Here is a 25942-nt window from a genome sequence, read left to right on the forward strand (position 1 = left end):
AAGGCTGGCTAAAAGTCAAATCTGACAGTTTCATGCCTTTGTAACTATGGGAATTTAGTGAACACACAAGAGGTGGAGGAATGGGAAAGAAAGTGAATTATTTTGACTTCAGATTTAGAAAGAGCCTGAGATATGAACAACAAAGGTCCATCTAGTCAAGGCTATGGTTTTTCCAGTAGTCATGCATGGATATGAGATGGACTGTGAAGAAAGCTGAGTGCCGAAGAACTGATGCTTTTGAATTGTGGTGTTGGAGAAGACTCTTGAGGATCCCTTGGACTGCAAGGAGATCCAACCAGTCCATCCTAAAGGAGATCAGTCCTGGGTGTTCTTTGGAAGGAATGATGCTAAAGCTGAAACTCCAGTACTTTGGCCACCTCATGCGAAGAGTTGATTCATTGGAAAAGACTCTGATGCTAGGAGGGATTGGGGGCAGGAGGAAAAGGGGACGACAGAGGATGAGATGGCTGGATGGCATCACCGACTCGATGGACGTGAGTTTGAGTGAACTCTGGGAGTTGGTGATGGACAGGGAGGCCTGGCATGCTGCAGTTCATGGGGTCGCAAAGAGTTGGACACGACTGAGCAACTGAACTGAACTGAACTGAGATATGAAAAAAGGCACACAAGGGATTCCCTGGTGGCTCAGATGGTAAAGAGTCTGCCCACAGTGTGGGAGACCCAACTTCTATCCCTAGGTAGGAAAGATCCCCTGGAGAAGGAAATGGCAACCCATTCCAGTATTCTTGCCTGGAAAACTCCCATGGACGGAGGACTACAGTCCATGGGGTCACAAAGAGTTGCACACAACTGAGCGAATTCACTTTCACTTTAGAAAAGTCTGAGATATGAAAAAAGGCACACAAGTCCCTACAAACAGACAAAATGCTGACTTAGAGCTTAGAAGTCCTGTTACTTGAGAACTAAAAACCATCTAAAACCACCCTGTAACTGAGAAGACAGTGTAGCAGACCAGCATCTGTTAAAAGAGGGCCAAGAACAGAATCCTGAAGAGAGATACGTTGCTGTCATCTCAGAATCATGTTCCAGCATCGTGGGACCCATGAGGGTGGCGGCACACTCAGTGAGGAAGGCCAACAAAGAATGGCTGGGGCCCTCACTAAGGGACAAATGCTGTGCACCTATTAAGCACTGAACCGCCTCGTAATTATGACGTGCCTGACAAACCCCAACACACACCGCTCTGTCCACCATATCATCGGAGTCCGAAGCCGCTGGTGACCAGCTCAGAGGGAAGCCTGAGACACCTATGCGGCCTGAGGGCGTGGAAGGGGCTTACCCAAGTACGCACCTCCAGGTGAGGGTGGACGGTCTGGCCACGGCCCTGGTAACAAGCCAGCCCAGGCGGCTGAGGCCCGCAAGTCTCCGACGTTCGGCAGTCTAGGCCGCGAAGACCTGTCAGCCTCGCTGACCAGAGGGCCCAGAAGGACGCAAACCCGCGTGGTCCCAACATGCACCGCGCCTGTCTTGCGTCACTGCGGGCGACTCACGCGAGAGGGGCAGGAGGGAGTTGGTTGCCAGGCAACCGGGGGTTGGGAAGGGTGGTAGCCGTGGTAGGTTGCTGCCTTCCCTCATAGAACCTGTGGTTTTAGGTAGAAGCTCCGTGAAGAGCGGTAGTGAGGAGCCAAAAGGACTTTTCTTTACTGCTCATACTAATAGACCAGGTGTTAGCTGTTCAGTTTGGGCCAGGTTGTATTGTGACAGCAGATGATTTTTCCATGCTTGATTTGGGTTTTTTGAGGATGTTGGCTCTCTCCGGGGTGTGGTAAAACATTGATTGATCTGAATTAAGGTCTCCATTTGATGTCAACTTCAGCTAGTCTACCTGACTGTGAAACATTGTCCAGTGAGAAATTTCCAGCATGAAACTTCAAAAACCACTTTCGACCTGTTGGATCAGTCACATAACACCTTCTCCATACACTGCACAAATCTTTTTCTGCATTTCAATTATGCTTTTACCTTTTTTGAAGTAATAAAGCATAATATGCAGAAAATGTTGCTTTATTTCCTTCCATCTTCAGTATCAAAATGCTACACAAAATTCACCAGTTTTGATAAGGTTTTTTAAACACATGCTATTATGACAGCTGTCATACAATCTAAAAAAATGTTTCCAATGAACATTTATCTCTAAATCAATTCAAATAGAACTCCTTTAAGGGATTTTATAACTGACTTGGTAATAGCATCCAAAGGCAGAAAAATATCACCTAAACATTTTGTAATATACATGCATAGACATGCACGTATAAGCAAATGCAGAGATCTTTTAGCTTTCATTTTAAAATTTTAGCCATGAGTCAGTAAAACTTAGTAATACAAATTCATTGGTTTATACCCATTTTATATTTTTGGCCACGGGGCATGTGGAATATTAGTTCCCTGACCAGAGATCAAATCCGCACCTCCTGCATTGCAAGCACAGAGTCTTAACCACTGGACCACCATAGAAGCCCTTATACCCACTTTATATTTTTATCCAAATTTTATCCCATGGCAAATGGGACAAGTTGAGGTTATGTACACAATATGAGGGCTAATTCTTTTTAACATTATTTATGGAGCAGTTCTGTGAGATTTTTGTTTGCCCTGGATAGGTAATCTGATGGAGGCTGAGAACTACATTTTAGGCTAATGACTGATGACTGAGGAGACATCTAGCCACTGTCTGGAAGTCTCCAAAGCTCATCTGAATGGTAGGGAAGAGGTTGAAGCAGAGCCAGTGCGGGGAGGTCTGAAGTTTCCCAAAGAAACCAATGACATTCCTCTTATCCTCAGTAGAATCGTGTCAGCAAGGGAGAGGAAGACAGGTTGGTGAACCAGAGTTGGCAGGGGTTCAAGAAGGGGATTTCAGTTGACAGAAGTTCCCATGAAGGAGCAGGACCACAGAGAACAAAAGAAGCCTGAAAAAATAGCTCCCATCAAGAACTGAATATCGGCTTACAAGGCCAACTTCTGACCACAGAACTCTTTTTAAAATTTTTTCTTTTTCTTTTAATAATTTTTATATTTAAATTTTAATTAAAAGTTTCTTAAAATTTTATTTTTTGGCCATGCCTCGTGGCTTGTGGGAATGTCAGTTCCCTGACCAGGAACTGACCCTGGTCCACGGGAGTGGAAGTGCCGAATCCTAACCACTAGGCCATCAGGGAACTCCTCTGCCCGCCCCTCCACCCCCTGAATTATTTCAAATATCTTACTATCAGCCCAGCTTAACAACAAATATTCCTGGCAGTGTTGAATACCCTCCTCCTTTTCGTTTTTTTGAAACCAAAGGCATGTGTATGCCCGCTGAAAGTGTGAGTTGCTCAGTTGTGTCTGACTCTTTGCAACCCTATGTAGCCTACGAAATCCATGGAATTCTCCAGGCAAGATTACTGGAGTGGGTAGCCACCCCCTTCACCAGGGGATCTGTCCAACCCACGGATCGAACCCGTGTCTCCCATGCTGTGGGCAGATTCTTTTACTATCTGAGCCACCAGGGAAGTCTTGACTCAAAACTAAAACCAGTAAGACTTATATGATTTAGCAGGGGTCTCCCCAAAGAGGGTGCCAAAGATACAGTCTTCTACAGAACTGGAGCCACTCCCAAAGACAGCCCAGAGAAAGAGATCACTGCTTCCCCCAGAGAGCTGGGAACAATTGGAAGGACGTTAGCTGCAAATGGGGTGCAGCCCACATTTCTGGCCATATTCTTGGGAACCCTACCCAATAGTTGGCCTCCTGCACAGGAAAGAACTGACAATTTTCACGCTTTGGCAGGAGGAAAGCCAAGACAAGCTCCCAGGATACCAAACGAGACAAACAGGAAAGCAGGAACTGACCAACAGGAGAAAGTGAAAGTTGCTCAGTTGTGTCTGACTCTTCAAGACCCCATGGACTATACAGGATTGTTCTCCAGGCCAGAAGACTGGAGTGTGCTGGAGCTGGACTTCGGCGGGAGCCGCGTTAGGCATTAGTGACAGGAGTGGGTAGCCATTCCGTTCTCCAGGGAATCTTCCCAACCCCGGGATCAAACCTGCGCCTCTAATGTCTCCTGCTTTGGCAGGCGGGTTCTTTTTCACTAGCGCCACCTGGGAAACCCAACCTAAATATATATTATCCATAAAAATTTAATGTTTTGAGTGTTTAGATAGCTCATATTTCCTTGCTGGTTTATAACGCCATCTGTTGAACACTACTGCGTGGAAATAGAAAACACACTGATGCTTGCCAGGGGCTGGGGAGAGGGGTGAATAGGGACCGACAGCTTAATGGGTACCATGCTTTCTTTTGGGGTGATGACAATGTTTGCCAACTATTGATAGACTGAGGTGCTGTTTACATAACAATGTGAATGAAATGAATGTTCTAAAGAGTTAATTTTATGTTATGTGTATTTCACCTCAATTTTATGAAGCAACAATGGGAGACCATTGAATGGTTTTAGAAAGCAGAGATGGTGACCAGGGAGGGGCAGGGCAGAGGAGGAGATGGCTAGTTAGTATCACCAACTCAATGAACTTGAGTTTGAGCAAGTCCTGGGCAACAGTGAAGGCCAGAGGAGCCTGGCATGCTGCAGTCTTCAGGGTTGCTGAGTCGGACACGACTGAGTGACAGAACAACAGGGGCTGACGAGATCAGATGTAACTTGGAGGGTGGATGATTACTCCAGCTACAGAATGAGGATGGCGTGAGAGGGGCAGAATTCAGGCAGGTGGAAGATTTAGGAGATTACTGAGGTTATGAAGTTATGAGGACGATGAGGTGTTATATTACACCATGCCTAAGATCCCCAGCGTAACGTCCCACATAATTCAAATGGCATTCAAGGACTTCTATAATTGGGCTCTAACTTGGTCACGCAGCTGGTAAGGGCTTCTGTTATTCCTCACACTCGCATTCACTGCTGTTAGCTTTGCCTGGCATATCCTTCCCCTACCAACTTTTCCTTATCTTTAGGTTTTAGCCTAAAAGTCATTTCTACATGGAAGCTTCCTTGGACCTCCTTGAATGTATTAGCTCCCTTTCAACGTCCTTTACACGCACCCTTTGGTCATGCATCACATTTGTTCAGTGTCAGGAGGATGGCTTGCCCTGACACTGTATCCCTTGTGCCTTAAACGCAGTAGACATGGAGTCAGATTTGTGGGAAGAATAAATGAATCTGCACCTCAAGGAAGTTGCTTCTCACTTCAGTTCAGTCACTCAGTTGCATCTGACTCTTTGAGACCCCACAGACTGCAGCACGCCAGGCTTCCCTGTCCACCAGCAACTCCTGGAGCTGCTCACTCGTGTCCATCGAGTTGGTGTTGCTATCCAACTGTCTCACCCTCTGTCGTCCCCTTCTGCTCCTGCCTTCAGTCTTTCCCAGCATCAGGGTCCCTGATTTCTGCCATATTTCAGTGTCTACCTGCTCTGACTGTTTTGAGCCTTGGCACATGCTTACATCTTATTTCTTAAAAGCTTTCTCTTGATGCCATTAGTTCCTAAAGTTATCGCCTATTTTTCTCTTTGGAGACTGCCAGGTTTCTTGAAATAATGTTTCAGCCCTTCCACACTGCAGTTTCTAATGTATGTGTCTGTCTTCGTCCCATGTTTGGAAGATTCTTGAAGAAGGGACCATCTCTTATTTTTCCCTCTCCTGTAGTCTCTTGTGTACAATAAGAACACAGCAGTGTTTGCTGATTCTAGAGGATGTACCTGTTGTAATAATTTTCATTTTAAACAATGTAGGAGGGATCTCCCTGGTGGTCCAATGGTTAAGACTCCATGCTTTCACTGAAGAGCACCGAGGTTCACTCTCTGGTCAGGAAACTAAATCCTGAAAGATGCCTGGCATGGCTAATATATATATTAGATAATATATATATCCTGCATGGCGCATATATATATATATATATATATATATATATATCTCCTGCAAGATGCCTGGCATGGCTAATATATATTATATATATAATATATAATATACTTATTATATAAATAATATACTGTATACTATAAATATATAATACAATATATATGTATATATTAATATATAATCAAAGCTATGTTTTTCCATACTATATATTTATATATTATTTATATTATATATTAAATAATTATTATATAATTACATTTATAATTATATATATAACTTATATAAATTATACTTATATAAATTATATATTATATATATTAATACATTTATATTATATATAGAGAAGATATATATAGGATATATATATTATAGAGGATATATAAAGGATAATATATATTATCCTCTATAATAATCATATATTATATATATATAGTCAAAGCTATGGTTTTTCCAGTAGTCATGTATGCGATGTGAGTGAAAGTCTCTCAGTCATGTCCAACTCTTTGCAACCCCATAGACTATATAGTTCATGGAATTCTCCAGGCCAGAATAGTGGACTGGGTATTCTTTCCCTTCTCCAGGGTATCTTCCCAAGCTAGGGATCGATCCCAGGTCTCCCACATTGCAGGCAGATTCTTTACCAGCTGAACCACAAGGGAAGCCCAAGAATACTGGAGTGGGTAGGCTATCCCTTCTCCAGTGGATCTTCCTGACCCAGGAATCAAACAGGGGGCTTCTGCATTGCAGGCGGATTCCTTACCAACTGAACTATCAGAGTTGGACCATAAAGAAGGCTGAGCGCTGAAGAATTGATGCTTTTGAACTGTGGTGTTGGAGAAGAATCTTGAGGGTTCTTTGGACTGCAAGGAGATCAAACCAGTTAATCCTAAAGGAAATCAGCCCTGAATGGTCATTGGAAGGACTGATGCTGTAGCTAAAGCGCCAATACTTTGGCCACCTGATGCAAAGAGCTACTCATTAGAAAAGACCCTGATGCTGGGAAACATGGAAGGCAGGAGGAGAAGGGGACGACAGAGGATGAGATGGTTGGCTTGCATCACCAATTCAATGAAGATGAGTTTGAGCAAGCTCCGGGAGACGGTGAAGGACAGGGAAGCCTGGCATGCTGTAGTCCATGGGGTTGCAAAGAATTGGACATGACCAAGTGACTCAACAATAGCCTGTAAGCTCCAGGAGTGCAAGACCACATCTATTTTTGCTTTCCATGGTGTTCCCAGTGCCTGGTAGAGTAGATCCTTGAAAAGGGGACAATGAATATGTGAAAGTAACTTTTGATGACAGGGAACATAAAGGCTTCATTAAGCATTTCAGAGGATGTGCAATGAATGGATACATGAATTGTGTGTAAGAGTGTGGTATAAAAAGAGAGTTCATTCACTCCATAATGTTTAAACTTACATTGGGTAATGTGTTAGAGGCTGATGACAACCATGGTGAGCAAGATGAAGCCTCACTGGCTTTATTTTTAAATCTGTGGCCACACCGTGTGGCCACCAGCATGCAAATGCTGCAAATATGCAGCAAAAACCACAAAACAAAACGCATTCACAGGCAAGGGTCCCCCTGTATTTATCCAGAGCATCTCCCACCCTATGCATTTGCACCACTTTTCTCCTCTTATCCTGATTCTTTGCCCTCCTGTCCCATGGACACAGGCGCCCAGCAGGCTACAGTCCACAGAGTCGCCAAGAGTTGGACAGATTGACTAAACACAAAAACCACTTGTTTCCTTCTCTCTGTTCTTGATGAATCATTTTGGGCAATTCTCCTCCTTGCCGACCCCAGGTCTTCCCCATCTTCCTCCCTCCCTGATAGGTCCCCTTAGCTTAACACACTGGCAGCATTAAGTTACAGACAGGAAAGTCCTCATGCAGCTGGTCCCATTCTGTCAGCTCCCTCTGTAAATCCTCTGGTAGCTGCGACTGGCTTGCTCTCAATCCTCTTATGACTGGCAGCTCTGGCCCCAAGCAGAATTCATCCCATGCAACTTTAAGATGGCCGATGATTTTCACAGGTTTAGGATGGACAGGAGTTTCCCAGGTGGCAGCAGTGGTAAAGAATCCACCTGCCAGTGTAGGAGATGCGAATCGAGTTTGATCCCTGGGTTGGGAAGATGCCCTCCACTCCAGTATTCTTACCTGGGAAATTCCAACGGCAGAAGAGCCTGAACATTCCTATCCTAGGACGAAGAAGAAAATATCCATAGCTTGAGACCCGAGATTTCAGGCAGACACCTGGTCTTCCAAATAAATTCCAGCACTATATTGCACACTTGACGTGCTCTGACCATTCCCAAGGACAAGAGAGCACACAGAGGATGGGAAACTTCTAAAGGGTGCGAATTAATGTTTCTTTTCTCTCAAGTAGCAAAGGAAGACTTCCCTGGTGGTCCAATGGTTAAGAATCTGCCTGTCAATGCAGGGGGCACAGGTTTGATCCCTGGTCTGGGAAGATTCCACATACTGTGGGCCAACTAAGCCGGTGTGCCAAGACTACTAAAGCCCATGTCCTCCAGAGCCTGTGCTGCTGCATTGAGAAGCCTGGGCACTGCAATTAGAGAAGAGCCCCTGCTCACTGTACCTGGAGAAAGCCCACAGGCAGGAAGAAAGACCCAGCACAGCCAATAAATAAATAAAGGAGCAAAGGAAATGTGATAGTTGTATGCTTCAGTGAACCTTGGGATATGAATGAAGGCTTTTCACTGGAATTCCAGATCTCAAAACCAGTTTGGTTGGTCAGTTATCAATACTCTCCATTGCCAGGTTGAAGTATTTATTGAAAAATTGAAAACACAGATGCAATGTATTATACAAAGAAAAGTCTTAATACCCATAATAAAAGTACTGCTGGAAGGAAACAAAGCCAGTGGCTACCTGCCCTGGGAAGGTAGGCACTCAGTGAAAAATGAAATTCATTTGTAGGAACTATTCTAATGGAAAACTGGGGGAAAAAGGTTAAAAACAGAAGAAAAACAAACCCAACCCCACCCCTGCAAACCGAAACGTGGAAGAGTTTGTTGCAAGTTTGAGACAAGTGCGTTATCACCAGGATTTCTCCGAACCCTCCTCGGTCTGTCCCCGTGAGTAGCAATCAGCTTAATTTAGGGCCTTCAAACCTGAGGTAGTCGAGGGTCACCTGAAAGACGAAACCTACTCTCAGAATCGGACCCAACGATGCTTGACCAACTGTCTCGTGTTGCTTTGGCTCCTGGGGTAAGAGACTGAGTCACCCCTGTGGGCTGTTGATCCTGTTTGGTCTGGACCTGGGAGTCGTGAGCAGCAGGCAGCTGGCCCGGTTTGCTGAGTTGACGGCTGGCAGGCCCGAGGTGGTGGTTTTCTTTGCGACAGGCAGTGTGGTCTCTGGAGGACTGAGGATGGCAGAGAGAGGGCAAAGCCGGTCTAGGTGGAAGGCCAATGCCAGGACCGAAGGCTTTCATTGGTGGGAAGGATTTCCAGAGACGTGGAAAGGTGGTAGAAGGTAGCAAGAAACTTCACCACTCATTAAAGACCAAGGTAAGTGGAGCCAGGAGACCCTGCTAGACTAAGGAGCTGGCCAAGAAGCAGGCACCAGCCAGGTGCGAGCTCAGAACCAGCTCCTTAGCAGGAGGCAGAAGCAAATCAACCAGACTGACACGTGCTTGTGACCCCCATGGTACCCGGTGTAAAGCCTGTTGTCCGCCTTGGCAGCTCAGACACTTCCAAGAAAGGATGCTCTGGGCAATGGTTCTTCCAGCCACTGGGTTAGGGACTCAAAATCAGGTGGGATCCCAGGGATCCTCCCGTGCGCAGCAGAATTAGCGAACAATCTAAATTTGAGTCTCACTTAAACTCCGTGCTCAGATACAGATTTAACCCCGCAAAATCGGGTCTTCTGATTTTTTTTTCCTTATCAGGTACACTCATATCCTAACTCTAGAGATGAGAGACACGGTGTTACACCATTAAGATAATGGATATAGCTCTATTTCGACCTCTTGTCAGCCCTATGCCATTTCTTTGTTGTTGTCCTGCCTTGCTGTGACCCACTTATACTGACCCATGAGACTCCAGTCACGAATGATACTCAGTGACTAAGAGACTGTGAGGTTCATTTTTAGCCCTAGGATGTGATTAATGGTTTAATCCAGGTGTTTCACACCCAGAATAACACGCTCGTTTTTAGAACAGCCGAAGTACGACATTTTGATTTTAGCTGGAGAACGGGCTAGCTTCTAAGTGATTATGAAAGTAATTATACCAATTCTGACATATATTTCTTCATGGGAGACTGAACTAGCCTGTGTTCCTGTTTAAGTAATTCCATAATTGTTTTATTACTCTGGAAAAGCTCATGCAAGTTTTAAAAATTACTGTGGCTTCTTTTTAGAGGGAGGGTCATTTAGAGAAGCCTAATTTTGGCTCAATACACTAGATTTTCTCCCCCCGGTAATCTGAAGCACAATCACCTGAATGGCTGGGATGCTGGAAGCAAGGACCAGCCACCTTTGGAAATGCTGACCCACGCTGAGAACATACCCATCGGCTTAACTGGTACAGCGGGGCCAAGGATGCTACATACACATGATTCCATCTGAGCCTTGGATGGAAAAATATCCATAGCTGAGCACAAAGAAGCAGTCAACGTAAGACTGGTCAGTCTCTACGGCTGCTGCCTCTTTAGCCCAGTTTGGAGAGCACACATCTGAGTCTCATAATCTGAGCTAATGGGAGGCAGCTCTTCGAGTGCCTGAGAAAACGCAGAGAGGGGGAGTTGGTGGTGGGTGGGGAGGAAGGAGAGTGGATTCACAGTGATCAAACAGGGGTCTCACAACCTGTCACGTAGCTGCACTCAGCTACGGTCCTTGGGGACAGGTCCTGGGACGTGCTTGTTGGCTACAATCTATGAGCTGCTACAGATTAAAGAAGGAAGACATCGTCTGTCCAAGATGGGAAGGTCACTTAAATGCCGGGGTCCATCTGGAGGTGAAGAAGCGCTGGCGAGCTGCCTGTCTCCAGGACACTGTTCACGCTCCTCCTTCTCATTCATCCTCCTCCTTCATTCTGTCAGGGCCCGGGACCTGTGGTTGGAAGGCGTCGGAGCCAGGGGTCCCCCCCCCGCCCCTCTGGTTTTCCCTGACCCAGATTCTCTGAGAACTTTCTTGCTTCGAGATCCAAACTGGTAACAGACCAGATCTTGACCTTGCTTCTGCCTCTTAAAGACAGATGTCCCAGGGCAGCGATGCACGCCTTGCCATAGTCACACCTGAAATCTCAGTTGCTGCCAGCATTTTTTTGTAGGTTGTGATTGCTGCTGCTGCTGCTAATGGAGGTTAGTCATAAATATTCAAGGTACCAAAGCAAGCCCAGGGTTCTTTCCTGTTGGGAGCTGGCCTGATCTTCTGGGTCTATTGATTAGGTAGAACATGGAACTATCTCCTTGAGATTCAAGAGGATGCCAAGGCAGAAAGGGATTGGAAACCCCTCACATGTTCCCCCCTTAGGGCCCTGCCTGTGTCTGAAGGGAGGTGCCAACTTGAGGGACCATGGAACATTCCTTTGGGGGCGGGGGGCCAGGAAATGTGGCAACTCTCACCGGCTGGGTTCAAGCATGGGGTTAAGGTTTTCAGCCCAGTCACAGGGAGTTTCTAAGATGGGCGGGACTCCTGAAGACCTGGGCTGTGGGCATCCTTCCTCTCCCTCTCTCTGTCATCCCCTTCCCTTGTGAAGGTGGGCAGAGGCTTTCGGCTGGGCTCCAGCTTTAGAAGGCAAGGCACTCGCTCTCCTTCCGCTCGACCCCGGGGAGTGGCCTCGGTGGACCCACACTCTCTCAGCAGGACACTCGGCTCGGGGGCTGGCGGGGAGCACCACGGCGAAGCCTGGTCAGCACCGTCGCTGTGAGCTGCTGTGGTTAGGGGGCCTGCGATAGCCCAGGGCTTCAGGGGCGATCCCCTGAGAAAGTTGGCTATGTGAGTAGAACTTGGGGGGAGAAAAGAAAAAAACAACCCAGCCAACCACCATAAGAAGCAGTGGGAATCCATGGAACTGCCAAAAGAGGGGACACAGCCTTGGCATTCTCTGCCAGGACACTTCTGCTCCACTTCCGACTCTGCGCAGACTCAGGGTCGGGTCCCGGTTTGGAATCCATCAGCCCTCCAGTGCTCACAAGTTTGTGCAAATGATGAAACGGAAAAGACTGAAAGGAAGACAGGAGAGAAAAGGCGTAAGATCCTTCCTCTCCAGCTCAGCAGCAGCAGCGCCCCCACCCCCCACCAACAAGGACATCAGATGTTTGGGGGTAAAGCAGGACTTCCCAGGAAGGAGGTCCCCTCTGTTGGGGTGGCCCTAGTCCCCCCTCCTCTGAGGGAGGGGCTGTGACAGAGCCCAGATCACGGGCTGGAACACAGAGGGTGTCCCCGTGGAAGGAATCTCTGGAAGGCCTGGGTGGGACTGGGGTGGACCCCCAGGGTCTGGCCCGTGACTGGGGGAAGAGCGCACGCGCACATCGATGGGCAGCAAGGATTTACACTCTGACACGCGGGGCATCGGTGTGACTCTATTCCTTTTCGGTTTTCGCTTCTTGCAGTGTAGATGGTGGTGCTTCGGTTCCTAAAAGACAAGTTACTTCTGTTTCACAGTGTTTTTACACACATGCATTCATCTAACCAACAACCTCGGCTGCCAGGCTGGGCTCTAAAACATGTGATTGTTAACTGCATCTCCCGGGTCAAGTGTCCAGGGAGGCATCTGTGGTGGGCTCCCAGAGCCGGCGAGCCCAACAAGAATCACGATCTCGGTTGATGAAGTTGGCCTCTTTGGACATGTAGAAAAGCAGTCCACCTAGATTCTGGGTGACCGGGAGTTCCCGGGCTGGCAGGCCAAACCTTCCTCCACGCCACCCTGTTTCTAGCTCCTGACCCCTTTCAGTTTCTTGCCGTGGCTACCCATCACTGGTTCTAGGCAGCCGGAAGCTTGGAACTCACGAACCCTATCTGCTGGGGTCTTGACCATTCACTACTCAACTGGATGCTGGCCCAAAACAAAACTCCTGGGGGAGAAAACCAGGTTAACTGAGCCTGAAAGGCAGTGGTGAGTGCCCGACCACCGGTCAACGTTTAGGTCTTGAAAGGTGACTACAAAAACTTTCTGTTCACCACGGTCTACCCTCGTTTGGGGCTCTCAGGCCGTTCAACAGTAGAGAGAAGGGAGGAGGGAGAAGTTCCTGGGTCAGCTTTCCTGGAGGGGGAAGGCCCTCATCACATCCTCCCAGCAACCCCATGGGCTGTGCAGTCCTCGGCCAGGCTCACCTTCCTCCCAGCCCTCGGCGACCCCAGCCAGCTCGTAGTGCTTTTTCCGAAGCTCTCCTAGTTTCTGACGCTCCTTCTGCAGTTCATTTTCCAGCTCCAGCACCCTAACCTGTGGGGAAAATTGGCCTTTTCTCTGAGCAGGAACCTGAGAACGGTCTCACGTTGACCAATCCCTTTCCTCTGTGGTCTGGGACTTCTTCTGTGTTATGCATGCTGTTTCCATAGCTCAACCAGTCCTCAATTTCACCCTTGTCTCTGCTCTGATTTTTCCACCCTCTGGTTCATCCATCTATCCCAGGGTCTTTCTCACTGGGATCCTCTGTTGAAAATGATGCTTTACGACCAATGCTTAAAGGAGAGAAGAGCTTATCTCATATTCCTCTGATAAATCACTAACTAAAAACATACTGAATGTATGTGAAAGTTGCTCAGTCATGTCCGACTCTTTGTGAACCCATGAACTGTAGCCTGCCACACTCCTCTGTCTGTGGAATTTTCCAGGCAAGATTACTGGAGTGGGTTGCCATTTCTTCCTCCAGGGGATCTTCCTGGCCTAGGGATCGAACCTACGACTCCAGGTCTCCTGCACTGCAGGCGGATTCTTTACTGGTGAGCCACCCTCAGCTATTAAATAAGAAAATTTGCCATTTGCAACAAACGGATGGATCTAGAAGGTCTTATAAGTGATATAAGTCAGCTAGAGAAAGAAAAACACTGTATAATGCTCTCTTATATGAGGTATCTGAAAAATAAAACAACATGAAAAGAGACTCACAGATACAGAGAACAGTGGTTGCAAGAAAGAAGGGGGGTGGAAATAAGTGAAGTTATTAAGAGGTACAAACCTCCAGTTGTAAAATAAATAAGTCATAGGGATGCAATATAGAGCATAAGGAATATGGTCAATATTATTGTAATAACTTGTATGGAGACAAATGGTTACTAGACTTAAGTTGATCATTTCATGGTAAATGCAAACGTCAAATCACTCTGTATACATCTGAAACTAACATAACATTGTTCATCAACTCAATAAATAACAACAAAGAAATTGGGGGGGGGGGAGGACAAACTCTAATGTTAAGTCTATCTGTATGATATATTCTAATCCAGTTACAACCCGTCTTTCAATCCCAGTTCCCTGTAAGTCTGGGAAGAAACCAAATACAATGGTTCTGGTCTTTCTGAGGTGTTGGTATAACTTAGCGTTATTCCTGTGCAGGAAAAGGTACACTCTCACTAAAGGAAGGGTTGGTTCTTGGTTATTCCTTCTCATTAACTTTACAAATGTTTTTTTTTATTGGAGTATGATTGTTTTACAATGTTTATTAGTTTCTGCTGTACAATGAAGTGAATCTGCTATATATGTATATATACGTATGTGTGTGTGTATGTATCTCCCCCTTCTGCTTGGACCTCCTTCCTACCCCCAATCCTACTCCACTAGGTCATCACAGAGCCCTGAGCTGAGCTCCCTGTATTATACAGCAGCTTCACACTAGCTATTAAATTTACACATGGCAGTGTGTATGTGTATATATATATATATATATATATATATATATGGGCTTCCCTGTAGGCTCAGCAGTAAGGAATTCTCCTGCCAATGCAGGAGACACGGGTTCGATCCCTGGGTTGGGAAGAGCCCCTGGAGAAGGAAATGGCAACCCACTCCAGTATTCCTGCCTGGAGAAACCCACGGACAGAGGAGCCTGGTGGGCTACAGTCCATGGAGTCACAAAGAGCTGGGCACGACTTAGCAATTAAACAAGTGTATGTATTTCAATGCTACACACCCAAGATTCTGATCTTTCCTAATCACCTATCTCCACCTCCACTGTTTCCTTCCAGCATCATTTATGTTCATTCTTGGGGTGATATGTATATCTGTATTCATTTCTCCCACGAGTCTTTGACTTCTCCCCATGGAAATAATATTTGGGGTCAGTGTCATAGGCAATAGTCTGATTAAACTTACTGATGGAGTTCCTACCTGGGAATCCATCTCCTGCCGTTTGATCTGGGTCAGTGTAATGCTTGAGAAGTCCATGCTGTCTGTAAGAATGGGAAAAGGAGGGTCTTGTTGAATGATACTCCAGCTGACATTTACTTGAGAAGTGGCCGATGCCAATATTCTGCTGAAATGCTTGGTTTGTCATTTACCAACAGATGCGTGGATGTAAGTAATGGGGCGGAGTAGAAGGAAGACAGAGGAACCAGGATTGGAACACCCCCCCCTCCCCAATGGACAATCAGGCCTGGGCGGTCATTTCTCTGAGTTCAGAGGAACGACTCAATGGAAAAACTAGCTAAGGCCTGTCCATATAGTGCTATAAATAGCATGCCCATGGGGTATCTCAACTTATAAGAAAATAAGTTGGAATATACAAAGACAAAAAGCTAGAGAGAATTTGGAAGCCGGCCTGTGGGAAATTGGGACGGTGGAGAAGAATGTACCCACCCACATACAATGGAGAAGAAAAGCTCGGCTTCTGAAAGCCTACCTGTGTCCTCGATCTGTGATTTGCCGGAAATAGTTGAGGCCACAACCTCGGCGGTGGCCTGGTTTACGGCCCGAGAAGCCTGCAGCAGCTGAGCCAGGTTTGGGCTGTTCTTATCAGCTTTCACCTGCCAGGACCAAGCAGATTTAGGGTCACACAACAGTCAACTGATGGCTCTTGACAAATATATGGGCTCTGCCGTGGTCACCCATGAACTTCTCAAAAATCACTCTCTATGGGGGTCAACCGCTGGCATCACTCTCTAGCATCAAAAATCATTTCTGGCTTATTTGCCTGGTGGCCTTGAACTCTATCAGTTTTTGAAAAATGTATGTTTAATCGGAGGATAATTACAATATTGTGACGCTTTCTGCCGTATGTCAACATGAATCAGCCATATGCATACACATGGCTGTAGACCTTAAAACCGCCCTCCCACCTCTCTCCCCAGCCCACCTCTCTAGGCTGTCACCGAACCCTGGCTTTGGGTCCCCTGTGTCATATAGCAGATTCCTACTGGCTTTCATATGTGGCAATGCATATATTTCAGTGCTACTCTCTCAAATCATCCCATCTTCTCTCCCCTCTATTTTGATCAAGTGTTCCAGTTGTGAAACCCAACCTGGGAACATAAACAAGGACAGTAAAAGAACACTCCCCGGAGAACTATACACCCTGTGGAAGGATGTTGGTGATGAGCTTTGTGTTGGGATTAGCTGGAGCAATGGTTCGAATCTGGAGCCTTTCGAAGAGAGGCAGACATTGGTTGTGGAACCTCAGAGCCAAGCCAGGGAACCAGCTAACTGGGCCGGCGTTGAGCTCATTTGAGTGCTCCTTGAATGTATGGTTGCTCGGGGGTAGGCATGGCTGGACCCTTAAAGGCCATTTGCAATAAAAGGGAGGAAGCCAAGAGGAGTGTGTGTGGAGAGCTGGGTAGAGGGGCTCCCTGCTGAACGAAGGCTTTTAGGAGACCCCTGGAGGCAGAATTTTGAGACTCAACCTACCTGGATGCTGGATAAACCGTCTGTTCTTGGGGCCAGCGCCAGGGTTCAGGTTTCTAAGCTAGCCAGACCTTACAGTGCCCTGGGGCAGCTGTTTCCAACCTTTTTGGCGCCAGGGACAGGTTTCGTGGTAGACAATTTTTCCATGGACCAGGGTTGGGGCTAGGGGGAAGTGGCTTCAGGGATGTTTTAAGCTCATTATGTTTATTGTGCACTTTATTATTATTACAACAGCTCTACCTCAGATCATCAGGAATTCGATCTGGATGCTGGGGACCCCTCTCCCTCGTGGGGAGCCCATCACAGATCCTACCTTGGAGGCGGCTACAAGCTGGGCGGTGCTAGCAGCAATTTCACGTGAACACACCATGAGCTCCTCGAACTTCCCTCGGCCTTGCACCACCGTATCAGCTGCGTCTCTTGAGAGTCAGGAGACCAGATGGGTTATGAAACTGACAGCTGTAACCCCTCTGTTCTCACTGAGACTACTTCCATCACCTTGGCAGACCGGGAACCCAGACTGCCTGCCCTACTCCTGTGATGCCCCAGGAGACCCAGATTCCTTTTTAAACTTTCAGTTCTATTAACGTCCTTATCAGCAATCCATTTCTAGGGGCCAGATTTTTCCCCTTAGCTGTTCCCTGGGGTGGATCACTGGAATGGGGGTGAAGGTGAGGAGCCCTGGGTCGGACAGATACTTACACCAAGACAGTAGCTCCCCAGCCCACAGCTTTGGCGGCTGAGATAAGTCCTTCCGTCCATCGAGAATTCTTGGCATAAAATTCTTTAGGGGATGCTGTACCCTGGGGAAGAGAGAAATAATAATAGCGAACTTTTATTGTATGCCCACTACCTGCCAAGTACTTTTTATATGTATTAGCCCATGCAATCTTCACAGTAACTCTGAGGGGGGTGGACATTATTATTCCCATTTTACAGATGAGAAAGCTAAGATTCAGAGAGGCAAAAATACTTTCTCTTAGGATACACAGAAAATAAATGGAAACAAATCCTAGGCTTTTCTGACTCCAAAGCTGACAGCATTTCCCTTACATCCCAATATCTCTAATTTGTACATATAAGAAAATATATACTGGGACTATCCCTTGTGGTCCAGTGGTTAAGACTTCGCCTTCCAATGTACGGCGTGCAGGTTCAAACCTGTGGGAGCTAAGACCCCACATGCCTTGTGGCCAGAAAACCAAAACTTAACACGGAAGCAATGTTGTAACAAATTCAATAAAGACTTCCTAAGTGGTCCACATCAAAAGAAAAGAAAATATACTATTCATATGTACATACAAATAACTTATTTCAGGGTGTCTAGTTGCTCTCTGTCATTTGCCAGAAGAGGACAGTGAGTACACAGGGGTTCCCTGGTGGTCCGGTGGCTAAGATTCCATGCTCCCAATGCAAGGGGCCCAGGTTCGATCCCCAGTCGGAGAACTAGATCCCACATGCTGCAACTAAGACCCAACGCAACCACGTGAATACATATTAAAAACAAAATTATTCCTGAGGGGTTGGAGGAGTGGGAATTCGAGGAAGGCAGTCAAAGGTACTAGGGATGTAATGTACATGATAAATATAGTGAACAAATAGCTATGTGTTATGTATGAAAGCTACTAAATCAGAGCTTCCCTGGTGGCTCAGACGGTAAAGAATCTGCCTGCAATACAGGAGACCTGGGTTTGATCCCTGGATTGGGACGATCCCCTGGAGAAGATCCCCCTAATACTGGCAACCCACTACTGTATTCATGCCTGGAAAATCCGATGGATAGAGGAGCATGGCAGGCTACAGTCCATAGGGTGGCCAAGAGTCGCACACGACTGAGCGACTAACACTTTCACTTTACTTTCAAGAATAGATCCTAACAGTTCTCATCACAAGGAAAAAAAAGTTTTTTTCAGTTTCTCTCATTTTGCATCTATAAGAGACGATGGCTATTCACTAAACTTCCTATGATAATCACTTCATACGTGTAAGCCAACCAATTACTCTGTACACCTTAAATTTACACAGCATCATATATCAATCAGGGATATATGATTGATATGGATATATGACTGATATGGAAGATCCCCTGGAGTAGGAAATGGCAACCCACTCCAGTATTCTTGCCTGGAAAATCCCATGAACAGAGGAGCCTGGCAGGCTACACAGTCCACGGGGCCGTAAAGAGTCAGACACAACTGAGCCGGCACACACACAAAATCACCTCTCAGATTGACCCAAAGCACTACCAAAGCAGATGTGGCTTCGTTCCTTACAGGATTGTTTCTAGGCTCATAACCCACTCCCTGGACCACTGTCTCCTGAGCAGCAGCTGTACACGGGGATATGAGAAAGGAAAAGAGGGTGATGATGCCAGCAAAGGAATGAGAAACTTGAAGGAATGTTGTCAACAGGTGACGGAGGGAGTCTGTCTGCATCACCCAGGAAACTGCTGCTAGAAAGACAGGGCAGGGACCTCCCTGGTGGGGTCCAGTGATTAGGACTCCGAGCTTCCACTGCAGGGGGCTGCAGGTTTGATCTCTGGCCAGGGAACTAAATCCATTTGCCATGCTTCACAGCCAAAAATAAGAGAGAGAGAGAGGCATGGCAGAGCCTACAGTGGAAAGTTGGCATCAGGTTGGTGCTTCTGACTTGCCCGGTTTCTAAAGTCCTCACTTCCTCCTCTGAGGCTTGGACGTACAACGCACCCTGAGTTTCTCTGGGAGGTTCCGGTGACATCGGTTGGGGTGAATGAGCCTGCCGCTGGAGGCTCTGGCTCACTGCCCTCAGGGGACCTGGCTGTGCCCCAGCTTCTTTCCATGGCATTTGCTGACGTCCATGGAAATGGCAGCTGTACCCTCGGGCGGACACACACAGCTGGACGGCACACACCAAGTCCTAGCTGAAGGTGTAGGGAGTAGACTCAGCCTCTCAGCGAGCTGGGATTCAGTAACCAGTGTAACAGCGCCCGCTCTGCCCAGGGCCCTCACCCATGCCTACCCGGCCACTCTCAACTATCTCTCTCTGCAGCTCCTTCGAAGCCAGGACCAGGATCTGAATGGCCTGCATTAGGCCGGTACAGGAACCAAGGATTCTGCAAAAGAGCAAGAACAACAACAAAATCGTCAAGGGTGCAAAACAGAGATCCCCGACAACGCCAAAGACTGCTTTTGTTTTCTGGCCTAAAGAGAGGCAGACCTGGGATGCGCAAGAAGGTAGGGAATATTCTGGAGGTGAAGCCCTGAAGGAAAGGTGCATGAGAGAGGAGACTGGAATGGGGATCGTCTCCATAAGGAACAGAACAGTGGTGACTCGTGGGGTTCCTTTCCCCTGTAAAGCAATAGAGGTGTCGTGGTATTAATGATAACACTGATCCTGGGACTTCCCTGGTGGTCCAGCGGTTAAGACTCCGCACTGTCAATGCAGGGGATGCGGGTTTGATCTCTGGTCCAGGAACTAGGATCCCACACGCTAAGGGGTGTGATATGGCCAAAAAATAATAATCATACTGATACTGACAATTCCATAGACTTGGCTGTTCCCCGTGGCAGCTTAATGTTCTGCTCTAACTGGTATGAGCCAAGGCAGGAGAAGATGGATCCTCATCACCCAGGTGCCACCACGCCACTCAAACTGACCTTTCGTTCACCTCCAATTTGACTCCTGTGTCTCCAGCTCGGGATTTGCTGAGCATCTCCTATTCAAAAAGAAGCAAGGTTTCTGAATACATCGCAGAGACTGAGAACCCACTGGCGTCCTGTTACATCTTGGGTCCAACTTCCCGCAGATGCCGAGAAACCTAGCAGTGCCCACCCATGTCCTCGTGAGGGGCAGGAAAACAACTCAGAGCTCCAAACTACTCAGTGGGAGGCAGCTGGTGCGACCTATGTATGGCCTGTGAGTGTCTTAACATCCTGGTGCTGGGCTGATGAGCCCAGAATTCTGAGAAGTATGGTACCATGCCAACAGGGGCAGCTGCACCAGGTCCTTGAGGCAGGTCCTCCTACCAAAGCGGATGGCCTGAGTCTTCCATCAAAGGACCTGTCCAAGGTGCCAGCTCAGCTTTTCTTAGACAACAGCTACTGTCGATTTACTGAGCACCTGGACCCAAGACACCTGTGCGTTATCGCACCGAACTGTTTATGATAGCAGTCCCCAACCTTTTTTGGCACCAGGGACCGATTTCGTGGAAGATAATTTTTCCATTGACCAGCAGTGGGGGGGTGGTGGTGGTGGTGGTGGTGGTTTCAGGATGATTCAAGGGCATTACATTTATTGTGCACTTTATTTCTAATCTAATGCCACTGCTGATCTGATAGGAGGTACCTGACAGTGGCCCGGAGGTTAGGGACCCCTGCTTCCTCTGAGGAAGGATTGAGTGTCATCACCATCATATAGAGATGGAATCTGAATCTCAGTGAGGTTAACGTAACTTATTGGACATCACACAACTAGCGAGTGATCAGTCTGGAACTTGAGGTTGGATGGCCCGACACCAAAGTATGGGATCCTTACAGAAACTCCTCATCTTCCCTTGGCTAGAGCTTTCTATTTTCTGTTTCTCAGAGATCCTAGGGGGTTTGGGTTTGTTTTGTAGCGGGCTTTGCAGAGAAGGGGGCTTTCCTGGTGGAAGTAAATAATACCAGTAAAGAATCTGCCTGCAATGCAGGAGACCTGGGCTTGATCCCTAGGTCAGGAAAATCCCCTGGAAAAGGGAATGGCTATCCACTCCAGTATTCTTGCCTGGAGAATCCCATGGACAGAGGATCCTGGTGGGCTATAGTCCATGGGGTTATAAAGAGTCAGACACGACAGAGGTGACTCCCCATGCACGCACATGGGGGCTCTGCAGAGAATGACTGAGATATACCCAATGGGCAATGCTGCAGACGGGAAGCAGTTGCAAAGCATCACTTTAGGCGATCTCGCAGACACTCCCATACCTCTATTCTGGCCGTAGCAGCTTCAATGGCTGCAGAAGTAGCAGCCATCTCCTTGTCCACCAGGTCCCCCAGTTCCTCCTGTTTGATGTCCAGGCCTCTGGGCAGGAGATCCTGTGAACAGCATCATGAACACTGAGGCCACCCTCAGACTTCCTCTCTGTCCTCCCACAGCAGACCAGTAAACCTCACATGACAGAAGGTACGAGGGCCCCACCACGTAACCCTTCTGCAAGCCAGGGAGGGGCTTGTCTGGAATTCTCTCTACCGTGCGAGCTCTCCAACTCCACACTCCTCCCACCTCTATGCTCACTCAGAACCTACCTCCTTCCAAAAGGTCATCTCCACTGACCCCCCCAAAGCCCCTCAGTTGTAGCTGCTCAGACCCTGACCCCACCCAAAGTAGCAATAATTGAATTTGCTGCTTGGGAGGTACTTCAAAAACATCTTCAAGTAGGGATGATGTCTTCCAACTACACAGTCTGTCCCTTATTTAACTTTGCTTCCAGGGCAATCATACGAGGCAGTTACTACTTCTGTCCTAGAGATGGGAAGCCAAGGCTCAGGTCAAATATCTTGACCACAGTAACTGCTAACAGATGGAGAAGCAAGGATCTAAACTCTGGTCTGATGGCAAAGCCTGTGATCTTGAGAAATAGTAAGTGTTATATACACAAGAGTATAAAATAGATATGAGTGGGTCAAGAATATGATGACCCATATTATCTACCACCCAAACTTAAGGAAAAGCTCAAGAAACATCCTCAATACTTTGAAATCTCCTGTATATCCTGCCCTGATTCCATCTGCCTTCCTTCCTACTTTCCACGTAAAGACAAACAATTCAGAAGAATACTTATCATGTCTTTTTTTGTTTTTAAAATCCCTATGAATGTATCTTTAAACAATATAATATTGAGTCTGCATGTTTTGGAGAAGGAAATGGCAATCCACTCCAATATTCCTGCCTGGAAAATCCCATGAACAGAATAGCCTGGTGGGCTGTAGTCCATGAGGTTGCAAAGAGTTGGATATGGCTGCAAAACTAAAGATTGCATGTTTTGGTCTTTATTTAAAAGGAACCATACTACAAGTGAAAGAGGAGAGTGAAAAAGTTGCCTTAAAGCTCAACATTCAGAAAACTAAGATCATGGCATCCGGTCCCACCACTTCATGGGAAATAGATGGGGAAACAGTGGCAGACTTTTATTTTGGGGGGCTCCAAAACCACTGCAGATGGTGACTGCAGCCATGAAATTAAGACCCTTACTCCTTGGAAGGAAAGTTATGACCAACCTAGACAGCATATTGAAAAGCAGAGACATTACTTTGTCCACAAAGGTCCATCTAGTTAAGGCTATGGTTTTTCCAGTGGTCATGTATGGATGTGAGAGCTGGACTGTGAAGAAAGCTGAGCACCGAAGAACTGATGCTTTTGAACTGTGGTGTTGGAGAAGACTCTTGAGAGTCCCCTGGACTGCAAGGAGATCCAACCAGTCCATCCTAAAGGAGATCAGTCCTGGGTGTTCATTGGAAGGACTGATATTGAAGCTGAAACTCCAATATTTTGGCCACCTGATGCGAAAAGCTGACTCTTTTGAAAAGACCCAGATGCTGGGAAAGATTGAGGATAGGAGGAGAAGGGGACGACAGAGGATGAGATGGCTGGATGGCATCACCGACTCAATGGACATGGGTTTGGGTAGACTCCAGGAGTTGGTGATGAACAGGGAGGCCTGGCGTGCTGCGGTTCATGGGGTCGCAAAGAGTCGGACCCGACTGAGTGACTGAACTGATACTGCAAGTATTTTTCTATGATCGACTCTTTCACTCAGCATTCCGTGTGGGATATTCATTCTATGACCTAGCAATTCTATTCCTGGGTTTATACAGAAACTCTTACGTGTGTGCATGAGGAGGTATATAAGAATGATCATAGTGTGGGACACTTCTGGAGGGCCAGTGGTTCAGAATCCGCCCGCCAAGGCAGGGGACAGCGGTTTGATCCCTAGTCTGGGAAGATCCCACATGCTGTGGGGTAACGAAGCCCAGGCACCACAACTACTGAGCCCATGAGCTCCAAGTACTGAGGCCCACGTGCCCTAGACCCCATGTTCCAAAACACGAGATGCCACTGCAATGAGAAGCTCACGTACTCCAAGTACAGAGTAGCCCCTGCTTGCCAGCAAACCCAGTGCGGTCACAGATAAATAATAAATTTTGAAAAAACTTAAGAAAAAAAAAATCCTATGACTATGTCACTCTCTAGAAGGAAAGGTTAGCAGCCTCTCATTCACCATAGTCATCCTTCATCCACAGATTTCAGGTTCTCCATCTTAAGGCCCACTTCTCCCCCATGGGAACCTGCCTTCCCCGTGTGATCGCTCTCTTTTTAGCTGTTTTGCTCTCTCTCGTATGCATATTCAATAAATTCAACATCTGCTGGGTGTTAATCACTCAGTGAGTGAATAAATATATTGTCTTCATTTCAGGTGTTACCTGCCCAACCAGATAAAAACCCTTGAAAACAGGAGAGCCGTGCTCATTCGTCTTTGACGCTGCTGAGCACGGTGACAATCACACAGTGGACTCTCCATTAACAGCCAGTGATTTAGGTAGAACTGGAAAGTCAGTCAGGCGGTCGGGTTTTGCAGTCCTCTTACTTTAAATCAAGTTTCCAGTGCAGAAAGAACTGGCTTGGAACATCACTCATTCCCAAGGAAGCCTCCAGCCCTCACTCCAAGAACTACCTTCTGCAGGAATAAATAATACCGATCATACTTCACTAATGGCCATGATCCTGGTGAGGCAGCTTCTCATGGCTGTGCTGTCGGCATTCTCAAAGATTCTTTCTTCCTCCAGGAAAGACAGATAGGTGAGGGTCTCCTTGCCGTACTGCTTACAGGCCTCGATCAGAGCTGCAGAGGCAAGGCGACAGAGGCTTTTCAAAGGTCCCCCTGGCTCCCTGTGCGTTTGGGGTGGCCCCTCCCCTCCGGTACTCACAGTCGGCTGACTCCGGCGGGGCTCTAAGGCAGGTGGCGCTGCCGTGAACGATGGTGTCACTGGTCAGGTGGGCCAGGAGTGTTACCGAGTGGAGGAGCCCACTGATATCTGCAGGAGTTGAAAGGGAACTTTCTCAGTCCTGCTGGAGGGGTGTCACTTCTGTCCCTCCTTCCTCCCCACTTTGCAAGAGGGACACATACACTCCTTTTCTGGGGGCAAAGGAACCGATCGTCATTGCTATGTTCCAACGTTTCTGAATGTCACCTGGCTGTTGCTAGCAATATACCCTACTTTATCCTTCAGGTCTTACCTTCTGGGCATGCCAGGTACTGGCTCCAGCATTTTTCCAGCTGCTCAATGCAGCTGGAAGTGGAGTTGACCTTGGACAGCAGGTGATCTGTGAGAGGGAAGACAGGGTGAAGTCAGAGCCATAGTCACAGCTCGCTTCATCCCCATTAGTTAATCTGCCTCATGGATGACCCTGGGGAAGGGCGAGGCGTGTTCCACTGCAGGAGCTGCCCTGAGAGTGGGGAGGGAGGAGAGATCGTTAGCTATGCTGACATGTGATTCTCTCATTGTAGCTTCAAAGGCTCTGCTTTGGAGTTATCTGGTCCTTTAGCCAAGAACCACGGCAACCACACCGCGGCCTCATTTCCGCCCTTCATTTTCCATCACTGCCAATTGAATCTAACCTCGCCTTCCTGTTAAGTCTTTCAAGGCCCTAGGCATTGGCCTACACAGGAAAAGAATCTTTAAAAAAATATTTATAAAGTATATGTGTAACTGATTCACTCTGCTGTATACCTGAAACTTTATGTTCAGTCACTAAGTCGTGTCCAACTCTTTGCAACCCCAGGGACTGCAGCTCGCCAAGTTCCTCTGTCCATAGGATTTTCCAGGCAAGAATACTGGAGTGGATTACCATTTCCTCCTCCAGGGGATCTTCCTGACCCACGGATCAAACCTTTGTTTCTTAACGGTCCCTGCAGTGGCAGATGGGTTCCTTACCACTAGTGCCGCCTGCGAAGCCCACACTCAACATTGTTAATCAACTATACTTCAATTAAACAACAAAAAAAGGCTCTTGGATTCTCATTCCTCTTGAGCTCAGAGCCCTGGCTCCGTGGGGCTAATTTAGATTCACGCTCTGCCCACAATGCAGTCATTCCCATTGCTGCGCCTTTGTGCTCTGATCCAGAGACTGCATCGCGTAAGAGGTGAAGAGCAGGCTCCCTGCACAGGCGTTGCAGCCCCTGGTTCTAGCACTACTGGCTGTGTTCTCAGGTCACGTGCACCTGCTTCATCACCCGACAAAGGAAGGGATAACGGTA

At 47.3% G+C, this 25942-nt stretch overlaps 1 protein-coding gene across 4 annotated transcripts in view; it reads right to left on the reverse strand.

Annotated features, from left to right (window-relative positions):
- Positions 1-8642: 8642 nt before the first annotated feature.
- The window catches only part of HIP1 (huntingtin interacting protein 1), a 133846-nt gene continuing 116546 nt past the window's right edge, over positions 8643-25942 (reverse strand). For all 4 annotated transcript variants that reach the window (XM_069571092.1, XM_069571093.1, XM_069571095.1 and 1 more), the window contains exons 20-32: positions 24922-25008; positions 24612-24719; positions 24390-24526; positions 21612-21722; positions 20307-20365; positions 19669-19762; positions 17374-17474; positions 16985-17090; positions 15674-15797; positions 15163-15224; positions 13170-13278; positions 12390-12471; positions 8643-12058 (exon numbers count right to left, since the gene is read on the reverse strand). In XM_069571092.1, the coding sequence (XP_069427193.1) occupies positions 12419-12471; positions 13170-13278; positions 15163-15224; positions 15674-15797; positions 16985-17090; positions 17374-17474; positions 19669-19762; positions 20307-20365; positions 21612-21722; positions 24390-24526; positions 24612-24719; positions 24922-25008 (1151 nt within the window). In that variant the 3' untranslated portion in view covers positions 8643-12058; positions 12390-12418. The remainder of the gene's footprint in view (positions 12059-12389; positions 12472-13169; positions 13279-15162; positions 15225-15673; positions 15798-16984; positions 17091-17373; positions 17475-19668; positions 19763-20306; positions 20366-21611; positions 21723-24389; positions 24527-24611; positions 24720-24921; positions 25009-25942) is intronic.

This window comes from Ovis canadensis, chromosome 24 (assembly GCF_042477335.2).
Source record: "Ovis canadensis isolate MfBH-ARS-UI-01 breed Bighorn chromosome 24, ARS-UI_OviCan_v2, whole genome shotgun sequence".
Classification (NCBI taxonomy): Eukaryota; Metazoa; Chordata; class Mammalia; order Artiodactyla; family Bovidae; genus Ovis; species Ovis canadensis.